The following is a 12,268-nucleotide window of genomic DNA, read 5'->3' as shown; positions in this document are numbered from 1 at the left end:
CAGATCAACTTTGTGATAATCAATAAACCAAGATGGTTGTATAAAAAAAAGCTCTGCTAATTTATTAAAATTATTGTCAAGAAATAAATACAAAACATTAATAGTCAGAGGAAGAATATTAAATCCTTGTTTAAAAGATTGCCAAATTGCCTGGCCAGCATGGCTCAGTGGTTGAGCTTCGACATATGAACAAGTATGTGATGGTTCCTTCTTGGTCATGCCACCTGCCCCAGTTGTAGGACTAAAGCATGGTGGGAGGCATGCAGGGGGAAGCAAATGAAAAATTCTCTCTCATCATTGATATTTTTGGCAATCTCATCCTCTTCCTAACTCTGTGAAATCAACAAAAATGTTTGTTTGTTTTTTAAATCATAAACTAATGCCAAATTGAGCACAGGTTAATTTTATTGGTACAGTATAAATATGTACATTTTAGAAATGATTGCATGAAAATTTAATCCCACTCTACCTTTTAAACAATTCAAATGATTATTTACACTACTATGTGAATTCCTAGTTTATCCAGACTTCCTTTTAAAGAATTCATAGCTTTAAGAAGTTGTTTTCAACTTTCATGTGCAGAAACACACTGACCTGCCAATATCATTGACTTTATTTTTATTTTATTTTATTTTTTTTTTCAATATCATTGACTTTAAACTGGGAGGTTTCCCAACTGCATAATACACTTTACCTCTTTAGGTAAAAAGTATTTTATTCTGATAACTGTTCCAGATTAGTTCAGTTTATAATAATATTCTATCTTCTTGTCACACTTCCCCAAATCCCAAGACTTTCATTAAGTGTACATCATCAAATCAACACCTTTTATGTCTTACCAGTATTATTTCAGAGAATAAATTTGGTATTCCAGTATTTGGCATAAAGGCCTGGTAATCTTCAGATGACATAGCTGAAAGAAAACAATTCAGTTTTGACAATCAGGTGAGTGCACTTTGAAGTTATCAGCAACTATAAGCCAAATGACAGTTTTCAGTACTGCAAGAGCCAGTGAAGTATTCAAGGAAACCTCAAGATAGGCACAATGAGGAAAAGTCAGGCCAGCATTGGAGCAGTTAGGTGTTAATCAGGCCATGAGGGGAGCGGTTAGGGGGTGATCAGGCTGGTAGGCAGAAATGGTTAGGGGTAATTGGGCAGGCAGGCAAGCTGTTAGGAACAAGCAGTCCTGGATTGTGAGAGGAATGTCTGACTGCCAGAAGTCAGACATTCCCAGAGGGCTCCCAGATTAAAGAGAGTGCAGGCTGGGCTGAGAGACAACTCCTCAGTGCACAAATTTCGTGGACTGTGCCTCTAGTAAGGAAGTCATACATCAAGCTATGAAAAGACATGATAGAAGCCTAGATACATAGAACTACGTGAAAGAATCCAATGTGTCTACACATATAGCACCGTTGTTTAGAGGATCAGACTGATATATTGTACCAAATTCGAAGGTTTCATCTCAGGTCAGGGCATGTACAAAAAATAAATTAATACCCAGCTATCCAACTCTCCCTACCTCCCTGAAATCAAGAAGATCTTTAAAAAAATTAAGAAAAGAAAATGGAGTGTGAATTTTGATAAGATCCTTTCCCATTTCCAATCCAGGTTATTCTATGACTAAAGACATGGAAGAATCTTAGAATATTCTAGAAAATGATTTTTTAAAGTATTATTTTCTGATGGGACTTTTAAGTCCCGAAGACAATATGTAAAGTGTGCAAACACTGAGTTCCTAATTCGCATAAATCACAAAGCCTTTCTTTCATAACCACAATTTCTTCGTCCATAAAAATATATAAATTTTTTTATTGCTTTCAGAGAGGAAGGGAGAGGGAAAAAGAGATAGAAACATCAGTGATGCGACAGAATCATTGATGCATTGCCTCCGGCACACCCCCTACAGGGAAGTAAGATAGCAACCCAGGCATTGGTCCATAACCAGAATCTAACCTAGGACCTTTTACTCCACAGGCCACTGAGCCTATCTACTGGTCCAAACCAGCTAAGGCCCAATTTGTTTCTAGAGCAAGTATCTAACACAAAGAGAAGAAACCCTTTAGAGATGTTAAAATAAAGGAAATTAAACCCTGCGGGTGGAGTTGAAACTCCGAAGGAGTCATCCTCACCCAGAAAGGACAGGTTGCTGTAGTTCTCCAGCATCACATCCAGGTACAACTTCTGCTGAGCTGGGTCCAGGCACTCCCACTCCTCCTGAGAGAAATCTATGGCCACATCCCCGAAGGTCAACAGTCCCTGAAAGAAAACACACATTTACCAAGAAGTCACCAGAAGAGTTCACAATATCACCCAACACGAAAACAGTGTTAGGAGATAAGGTTTGTACCTATAAGAGTATTCCTAAATCACCAAATAAGATCCCTTTGCCCCAGTACCTTCTCTGATGTGTTTTCTAACGCTGACAATTGAGGTTGACATATTTCCACACATCCACAATACAGATTTCACTTTACAGGAGAAAAAAAAACACTTTAAAATTACGGCAGGACCATAGTCAGTTTCGCTCAGTAGATAAGAGTGTCGTCTGCAAACTGAAGAGTCGCAGGTTCAATTCCAATCAAGGACACATGCCTAGGTTGTGGGCTCCATCCACAGTAGAGTGTACAGAAGGGAGCCGATCAATGATTCTCTCTCGTTATTGATGTTTCTATCTTTATCTACCTTTCTGAAATCAATAAAAATATACTGAAAAAATAAACAAAATGAAATAAAATTAAGGCATGGATAAAGGCATATGGATTTCTGAGTGCTGTATCTGCATCATTCAGGTTCAGTGGAATATATTTCTCAGATGGAAATATCATGCTAGATTGTGGAGTATATGACTTCTTCTCAAGTGTGAAGCAGACCACAACAAAATGAAATTCTGTAAAGGCTTAGATTCTGATTCTGTTTCTGAGATGGGGCCTGTGTTTCCACATGTCTAACTAGCTAACTTTTGATTTGTGATGCCAATGTTTCTGCATCACATCCCATACTTGTGAATACTCAGGAATAGAAAACACAAGAAATAATTCATATAAAACTTTGAACTGAACGTTAATGGCATTTTGTTAATGGAATTCAGTTCTCCTGCAATTTAACACATAGGAACCACAATCCTCATTGAAATTTACTATAAATAGAGGATCCAAGATGGCTGCTCGGGTATACACCTAGCCGCAGCAGCTCACAACAATTTCAAGGGAATACAACTAAAATGTAGAGTGGACATTGCCCAGAGCTACAGGTAGTCGACTGACTGAAAACTCTACAATAGGAAGGAGGGAGAAAACCAGAAGGAAAATCAGAGGAGCTGAAAAAAAGCCTAAGGTACGGAGACATGCTGCGTGCTCGCACGCACGCGCGCGCGGAGACGTCGCAGCCGGAGAGGAGGAGAGGGCTGGGTGCTGCCTGGCGTTCCCTAGCAGGAAGGAAATAGAACCCCCAGCCTGGGCTGAACCCCCGAACCGGCAGCGCTGAGCCCCAAGTTATGTGCCAGACCCTGGGGACCCAGGCTCTGGCAGGGGGAGACAATCCCGGGGGACGGCGAAATGCGGGGCCCCCGGAGTCGCGCGCACATGGCGAGCAGAGGACTGAATGTTGACTCTGATGCTGGATTACCCTAGCCGGAAGAAACAAAGCCTCCGGCGGCAGCTCTGAGCCTCAGTCCAGACCGCCCCGAACTCCAGGTCTGGGCCAGTCCCTGGGGACCCAGGCTCGGGCAGGGGGAGACAGAGCTGTGAGGTGGAGTCCTGGGAGCAGGGCGAAAGGCTGAGCCCCCGGAGTCGCGCACACTGTGCGCAGAGGACAGTCTGTTGACTCTGATCCTGGACTCCCCTAGTGGGAGGGAGAAAGAAAGCTCCAGACTGGAGGAACGCCACGAGGAGCAGGAGCCCCTGCCGGACACCGGCCAGCCGGGCGCCAGCAAGGAGCCGGGCGATGGGGCCCCCAGTGGGGGGGGTGCCCCTGAGCCTTCGACTGCTGAGCGCTGGCAATGGAGCCAAGGACGGGGGCTGCTTCCTGGGCGGCGCCGACCCCGGCAACAGGCTGGAGCAGCACGGGAGCCCGCGGAGAACAAAGGGGTGCCACAGGCCAACCTGCTGAGCTCCCAGGACAAGGAGGAAGAAACCAAAGAAGTGCTCATTGTGAAGAAATCAAGTGAGAGCAAATGATAGTAAAATTACTTAAGAAAGAATACAAAGAAGATCTTGAAAAATCAAAGACTAAGTCAGAACTCAACGCACCAGCCAACATTGCAACATAAATGCGTTTTGTTTTTTTTTTTTAAAAAAGAAAAAAAAAAAAGAGAAAAAAGGGACAGAATGTTGGAACAGCGGCGACCAGGCCTTGAGTGGCCAGGCACAAGGCAGTGGCAACTGGGCCCGGAGCAGCAGTGGCCAGGCCCCAGAGCAGCAGCAGCCAGAACAAGAGCATCAACGGCCAGCACTGGAGCAGCCAGACCTGGGGCAGTGGCAGCCAGGCCTGAGGCAGAGGCGGCCAAGCCCAGGGTGGCCAGTCCAGGAACACCCAGACACGGAGTGGCTGGGCCCGGAGAAGCCCGGCCCAGAGCAGCCTGGTTGGGAGCAGCCAGGCCCAGAACAGCAGTAGCCAAGCACGGAGCATCCAGGCTGGGAGCGGCCAGGCTCGGAGCAGCCGGGTCGGGTGCGGCCAGGCCCGAGCAGCGGCGGCCAGGCTGGGAGCGGCCAGGTCCAGAGCAGCCGGGTCTGGTGTGGCCAGGCCCGGAGCAGCGGCTGCCAGGCTGGGAGCGGCTAGGCCCAGAGCAGCGGCTGCCAGGCTGGGAGCGGCCAGGCCCAGAGCAGCCGGGTCTGGTGTGGCCAGGCCCGGAGCAGCGGCTGCCAGGCTGGGAGCGGCTAGGCCCAGAGCAGCGGCTGCCAGGCTGGGAGCGGCCAGGCCCGGAGCAGCCGGGTCTGGTGTGGCCAGGCCCGGAGCAGCAGCTGCCAGGCTGGGAGCGGCCAGGCCCAGAGCAGCGGCTGCCAGGCTGGGAGCGGCCAGGCCCGGAGCAGCCGGGTCTGGTGCGGCCAGGCCCGGAGCAGCGACTGCCAGGCTGGGAGTGGCCAGGCCCGGAGCAGCCGGGTCTGGTGCGGCCAGGCCAGGAGCAGCGGCTGCCAGGCTGGGAGCGGCCAGGCCCGGAGCAGCCGGGTCTGGTGCGGCCAGGCCAGGAGCAGTGGCTGCCAGGCTGGGAGCGGCCAAGCCCGGAGCAGCGGCTGCCAGGCTGGGAGCGGCCAGGCCTGGAGCAGCCGGGTCTGGTGCGGCCAGGCCCGGAGCAGTGGCTGCCAGGCTGGGAGTGGCCAGGCCTGGAGAAGCGGCTGCCAGGCTGGGAGCGGCCAGGCCCGGAGCAGCCGGGTCTGGTGCGGCCAGGCCCGGAGCAGCGGCTGCCAGGCTGGGAGCGGCCAGGCCCGGAGCAGCCGGGTCTGGTGCGGCCAGGCCCGGAGCAGCGGCTGCCAGGCTGGGAGCAGCCAGGCCCGGAGCAGCGGCTGACAGGCTGGGAGCGGCCAGGCCCGGAGCGGCCGGGACCGGAGCAACCGGTCCCAGAGCAGCCGGGTCGGGTGCGGCCAGGCCTGTAGCAGCAACAGCCAAGTCCAGAGCAACTAGGTCGGGAGCGGCAGTGACCAGACCCGGAGCAGCTGGTTTTGGAACGAACCAGAGCAACAGAGGCCAGGCCCGGAGCAGCCAGGCCCGAAACAGCTCGCTCCTCGCCTGTACCTGCCCACGGCTGCCTCTCAGACATGGCTGGAAACTTTTGCGGGAACTTGAGGGTCTGCTGAATCAAGTGATGAAGGCTTAGATCTGGATGTGTTGAGTTAGTATAGCGTGGGGTGTTGATCTGTGAGTGCCTTGGGTGGGGCCTGGATGAGGCTGGTTGACCTATTTGAAAATGTCTTTTGTGTGAAGTGTATCATTGGGCATGTGGAGGTATTATTGATATGAGAAAATGCTAAGTAACAGATTTACTATCTGAAAAGGGATTTACTATCGGGGAAAGGGAGGGAGGAAGAGACTGAACATAAACTGTGCACCTATGGATGAGGACAATGGGGGATGGGGAGGGGGCAGAGGGTGGGGTGGGAACCTGGTGGAGGGGGGAAGAAATGAGGAACCTTTGTAATAATATGAACAATAAAGATTGATTTAAAAAAAATAAAATTAAAAAAAAAAAAAATAAAATCTGATGGAAAAAAAAAAAAAAAAAAAAAAAAGAAATTTACTATAAATAAACTTAGAACAAGTCCAGCTGTTGGGCCCAGTAATTGAGGGCTGACCCATGGACAAAGAAATGACTGGTTTGATATCTGGTCTGGACTTGCGACCAAATTGCAGGCTCAATCCCGTGTGCGGTGTGCAGGAGTCAGCCAATACATGATTGTGTTTCATTATTGACATTTCTATCTCTCTCTACCTCCCCTTCCTCTCTGAAATCCATAAACAAATACTTGAGGGGGAAAAAAGAAAAAAATAGCTGCAATAATGTTAACAGTTTCAGTACAGAGATACACATTTTACAACTATGAAATCAGGATGGTTTAGTGATTCTGTAAATCTGCATGAGTGTATTTGTGTATGATCCCTTTGTGTTGTATAAACACAATAAGGAAGAAACATAAGGATACAAAACAAGTTAGACTTATTGTTTCTTTTGTGTAGTTGTAAATTCTCACCTTGGGAGAATTTTCCCCCACTGACTTTTGGAGAGTGTATCAAGGAGGTAGAGGAACAAAAGGATAAAGGGAGAGAGAGGGAAAAGAGAGGGAGAGAGAAAGAGAGAGACTCACGGATTGGCTGTCTACCACAGGTACTCAAGTGATACTTGCCCTGGGACCAGCATGAAAACCCTCCATCACTGATCCACACCACCCTCGGGGAATTAATTATTCTTATTAATACATTTGTTTTAAAATTTTTATGTACAGTAGCGAGCTACATTGTAGAAATTTAATGAAACTGAAGACACATTAATAATATCACTTTGGGGAACTTTCTAAGTTAGGGGTGTCGAACTCAATCAGAGAAGGGGCCAAAATCTAAAATCCAGCCTAAATCGCGGGCTGAATGGTTTACTGAACAGTCATAAACTGACAATGTCATAAACTGACAGCAGAGTGCAGTGATGACAGCGCGGTGCGGGCCACATTGCAAGGTCTGGCGGGCTGGATTTGGCCCGCGGGCCTTGTGTTTGACACATGTGTTCTAAGTGATCATGTAGGGCAGTGGTCGGCAAACCGCAGCTGGTGAGCCACATGCAGCTCTTTGGCCCCTTGAGGGTAGCTCTTCCACAAAATACTACAGTCTGGGCGAGTCTATTTTGAAGAAGGGGCATTAGAAGTTTAACTTTAAAAAACTTGGCTCTCAAAATAAATTTTAATCGTTGTACTGTTGATATTTGGCTCTGTTGACTTATGAGTTTGCTGACCACTGATGTAGGGTACATCTGCGATTGTGAGTAGAGAATATAAGGAAATTTTAAAGAATCAAGTCCTAGTTGTTTAAAAAGTCCCATGCAAAAGCCAATTACCTGTAGGAAAGAAAAGTAAGTCCTTTTCAAAAGCAAATGCAAACTAAAAAGAGGGACATTTTCATATATGAAGTCATGGTCTTTGCACAACATTCATTAAATCGCTACTATCTCCTTGTTCCTGAGAAAGGGAGACTATGAACTCTATACTGAGGAGAGCACTTATGCCACCTGAATATCAGGTGGACTGAGACAATGGCCATCAAGTGACTGAGGCACACACTCGAAAGGTCAGGTCATCATTGCCATGACATTACTGCAAAAATACCGCAATAAAGAAATATTTATGTGGAAATTATCACAAACAAACATTAATTTTTGCAAGTATCAGTCCAGGGGTACCTTTCGTGTTCTGTAAGCTAACAATACATTTAACTATCAAGGCTTTGTACTAATCTAGTGAGCAAGTGTCTTCTATTTTCTATTTATCCTTCTTTCAAAACTTGCTGAGCAATCCTGAGCAGTAAAGTGTACATTTTCTTACCCCTGATCAAGAGCTGATGCTGCAGCCTCTTGAACCTAAAACCTACATTTCCCTTCTTCAATATACTAGAGCCTCAGAACCCATCACAATAGGAACGTCAGACATGTGTCACAAAAGGGATGTCCTGGGGAGTTGAAAGTCATTAAAAAGTGGGAATGCGCCGAGACCAGTGTGGCCCAGTGGATAGAGCTTCGGCCTGTGGACTAAAAGGTCCTGGGTTCGATTCCGGTCAAGGGCATGTACCTTGGTTGCGGGAACATCCCCAGTGTGGGGGGTGCAGGAAGCAGCTGATCGATGTTTCTAACTCTCTATCCTTCTCTCTTCCTCTCTGTTTAAAATATATATATATTAAAAATGAAAATAAAAAATAAAAAGTGGGAATGCTTCCTGACCTTATGGAGACTGCATAAAATGAAGGCAGAGAAGGCTCTGGGAAAAAGGAGAGAATTATTACCCAGCCCGTGATGCTCAGAGATAGAGCTTTGACCTCAGAACCAGGAGGGCAGGGTTCCATTCCTGGTCAGGTCACACTCCAGGTTTCACACTGGGTTCCCAGTGGGGGGAATGCAGTAGGCAGCTGATCAATGATTCTCTCTGCTCATTGATGTTTCTATCTGTCTCTCTTCTCCTTCCCATTTTGAACTCAATAAACACATAAGTTAAAAAAGAGACAGAGAAATATAGAAACTGCTGACAATGACTATCGAAAGAAAATAGAAAACAACACTACCGAGTTTGTCTCAGTGGATGGAGCATCAGCCTGTGGGCTGAAGGGTCCCAAGTTCAATTCTGGTCAAGAACACATGCCTGGGTTGTGAGCTAGATCCCCAGTGGGTTGTAAAGGAGGCAGCCTAACAATGACACTCTCTCATCATTGATGTTTTTTTTCTTTCTGTCTATCTCTTCCTTCCTCTCTGAAGTCAACAAAAATAAAAAATATAAAAAAGAAAACAGGAAATAAGGAAAGGAAAACAACTTGGAAATACAGGAACATTAAAAGTACAGAAATATGGAGGAGACATAGAGGCCCAGAGAGATGAAGGAGACTGAGAGGGAAAGTGGCCCTGGTGAACAGAAATGGGGGAGACACTTTAGAGAGACTGGTTTGAGGAAAATAATTGGGGGAGTGCAGGGACAGAAAGGGGGATTTAGGGATGACAGAGCAGAGGGAGAAGCAGCACGGAGTCAGCCAGCTCTGGGTAACAGGACAGACTGTAACAGGCAGCAGAGGGGACAGAGGACACAGCTTTGTGAAGGGAAAAATAAATATATCAACAGATGTTCAAGGAAAAGCAAACAGCCTCTAATTCAAGACACATCTTTTACCTGACAAGCAGCCATTGGTCCTGGTCCTGATGGGGTCTGGGTTGTTTCCTCAGGTGATACTGTGTTGAGGAGTCACAGAATGTGCCTTCAAAGGTGACCACACAGCCTGTTAATCAGCTCACCTCACACTCACAGTCAGAAGGACATGGAAATAGAAAAAGGCCAAGTTCTCTTATCCTTGATCACAGGAGCAAGTCAGGAACAATGAGCTCCCACATGGAGACCACACTGTGAGGTGTTTTCATCTGTCTTCATGTTTGTCCTTCCAAAACTTCTACAAACTCCTACAGTAAAGAGAACATGTACTGCTCTGCTGAACTCCCAAACCCAATGGCATACCCCTTAGCTTCTTTTAATATGCCTGCCCTGGGGCCCATGACGGAATCTTTGGGTAGTTCCCTCCTGGGGCCTACAAGGGACTCCCAGAGCTGCTTTCAGTAGCACTGGTTACAGACATCAGACCCAGAACACCTGAGACTTCTGGGTAGTCGGATTGGAGTTTTCAACACAACCTTGTACATGTGCAGGTTTTCAAGAAAGAATTACCCCTCCCTTTATTTATTTGTGTGTTTATTTTAGTTTTAAACAATGAAGTTATTTTTTTAATAATAAATCTTTCCCCCCTTTTCTCTCTGTCCCTACACCTGGACCATGAGACTCCTGAAACCTATTTCCCTTCTGGGGCTCTCTCTCCTCGTCTCTCTGCTCCCATCTCCACGCACGTCTGAGCCTTTCCCTCCCCGCGCCCGTGTCCCCGCTGCTGCCTGGTACAGTCTGTGCTGCTCCCCACAGCTGGCTGCCTCCGTGCTGCGCCCCCTCTGCTCCCCCATCCTCTGTGGCCCCCTCCCCGCCCTCCTCCCCGGGTCTGTCTCCCCTCCCTCTCCTGCCCCCCAGCCCAGCCCCCGCCCCGCAGTCACCGCTCCCACAAAGCCCTCCCTGGGGCAGGTCCCTCTTCCGGGGACACCGCGTTCTCCCCGAGCCCACCCCATGGCCCTGGCCCCCTGGCACTCAGACCTGATTAATGGGGGGCCCAGGAGGACGGGCGCAGACCCCCAGGCCGGGGCCATCCGGGCTCTTTGGGCGGGAAGCGCCGGGCGGGGGAGGGCAAAGGGCGGGAACCACTGACCAGACCTCCAGCCCCGCGGGGGCACCGGCGGCCCCGGGGACGGTTTTCGGTGGGAAAACCACGCGGCGGGCGCGGACAGACCGCGGACCGGGCCTCAGTTTCCCCCAAAGGAACGCCGCGCCTCCACTGCGCAGCCCCCGGGACGCGCACTCACCGCCGGGAGGGGCTCCGGGCGGGGCTCCCACACGGACTTCAGCGCCCGCAGCGCCCTCAGCCCGCCCTGCGGGGAGGGGCCGGGAGCAGCGGCTTTAAAGCACAGACACCGCCTCAGGGAGCCGCCACCGGCCCCTCCGCAGCCGCTTCCGGCGCCAGGACTGCGCATGCGCCTCCCTGCGGGGGCGGGGCCTGAGCAGAGCGGCTCCGCGGTGGGGGCGGGGCCAGGCCTGGGCGGGGACAGAGGGAGGGGGCGGGGCGGGCCAGGGGGCGGCCTGGGCCCCGCCCCTCCTCCCACAGGGACAGCCCTTCCTGGGGGAGTTCCCGTCATTGTTGGGGTTTGGCTGGTGGCGCGGCTGTGACAGGATTCACAAGGAGAGAAGAGACAGGAGCAGAGAGGGCGGTGATTTTGCTTCTTCAAAGGGAGGAGAGGGCCGGGTGCCCTCTGATGATACAAGGCCCCCCACATGGAGGGGCTGTTCTTCTGTTAGGGTGCCAGCGAGTAAGGGCAGCTGTGGCAGAAGCATACAGAGGGGAGGAGGAATCTGGAATTCACACAGAAGTTTCCAGATCCCAGAGGCTGTGCTCAGAGCTACTGGCTGGCCTGCCCTTCAGCTGCACATTCCCAGGGAGGTGTCTTCCCCAGGATCTTCACAGGCTGGTAACACATTCTCACAGAGAATTAAAGGCGGGCAGATTGGGTTTGAAACCAGAAACTTTCTGCCTCTGATTTTCCTGGATCTTTAAACCCTCAGTGAGGAGGGGGAAGGGGGAGAGCAGCCTGCTCTCTCAGACCCTCCCTGTCTTCCCATCTGAATGGAGAGGCAGCTTGAGTTAGGGAAACAGGTGGATGGGGGTCTCAGAGACAGACCCAGATATCCATTCATCGTTAGGCACCTGATGAGATTAGGTCCCACCCAACAGTGGGAAAGAAATTTATGCATTTCTCAAGGGATAAAAAATTTCTGGTTGTAAATTTTGGTTTTTAAAATGTTCTGTGAAGGCATTTTTATTTATTGTTGTTGTTGTTGTTGTTATTATTATTATTATTATTATTATTATTTTGAAGAGCGATTTCATGAGGCTTTTATTTTCCCCCCCCCCAGTAACATTTACTTTTTGGCCATAAGACCCTTAACACATTTTCACAGTTTCAGGTCATGGATAACTTGCAAGTTGAATGTTTTACAGCTATGGTGCAACTACTAGTTTTGGACAATAAATTCACATGCAGCAAATGATCCCAGAAAAGCAGCTTCATAAAGCACTCTAAGCTTCACTGATCGTCTGGGAAGGCATTTTTATTTTTTTATTTTTATTTTTTTTCTCAGGAATGTATATAGCACCTTTATTCATAATTCATACAGGAAACAGTCTAGGTGCCCTATCAATAGGTGGTTAGAACAGCAAACTGCAATATTTATACTTATACTATGGACTACTACTCAGAAATAAAATGGAATAAAGTATCAATTTTACATATCAACATGAGAGGTAAGGCATTTTTAAATGAATATTTTGACTTTAGTAGTCCCTATAACCTAGTTAATGGGACACTGCTATTAATGTAGAATGTGTCCTGTTAAGGTCTCCTTATATTTGGAAAACAAAACAATTTTAAAATCAACAATATTTAAAACAGAGT

The 12,268-nt window shown here is 48.6% G+C and overlaps 2 protein-coding genes and 1 pseudogene across 6 annotated transcripts in view; 1 reads left to right on the top strand and 2 right to left on the bottom strand.

Moving 5' to 3' along the window:
• LOC311633819 (cullin-2-like) overlaps positions 1-12,268 on the top strand; it is a 392,353-nt pseudogene that overhangs the window by 56,593 nt on the left and 323,492 nt on the right. The window lies entirely within an intron of this gene.
• Positions 1-12,268, bottom strand: part of LOC311633407 (uncharacterized protein) — a 40,994-nt gene that overhangs the window by 2,110 nt on the left and 26,616 nt on the right. For 2 of the 3 annotated variants that reach the window (XM_084906064.1, XM_084906066.1), the window contains exons 1-4: positions 10,625-10,792; positions 9,345-9,628; positions 2,130-2,256; positions 840-913 (exon numbers count right to left, since the gene is read on the bottom strand). In XM_084906064.1, coding sequence (XP_084762190.1) covers positions 840-913; positions 2,130-2,256; positions 9,345-9,359 — 216 coding nt within the window. In that variant the 5' untranslated portion in view covers positions 9,360-9,628; positions 10,625-10,792. Of the gene's footprint in view, positions 1-839; positions 914-2,129; positions 2,257-9,344; positions 9,629-10,624; positions 10,793-12,268 lie in introns of those variants that run through there. The other variant, XM_084906065.1, reaches the window with a different exon arrangement.
• The window catches only part of LOC311633330 (zinc finger protein 560-like), a gene marked incomplete at its 3' end in the record, with an annotated part of 186,707 nt that overhangs the window by 156,762 nt on the left and 17,677 nt on the right, over positions 1-12,268 (bottom strand). The window lies entirely within an intron of this gene.

This window comes from Pipistrellus hanaki, assembly GCF_964339955.1.
Source record: "Pipistrellus hanaki genome assembly, chromosome: 15".
Lineage (NCBI taxonomy): Eukaryota > Metazoa > Chordata > Mammalia > Chiroptera > Vespertilionidae > Pipistrellus > Pipistrellus hanaki.
The sequence above is the reverse complement of the archived record's forward strand: the minus strand, read 5'-3'. Positions and strand labels throughout refer to the sequence as shown.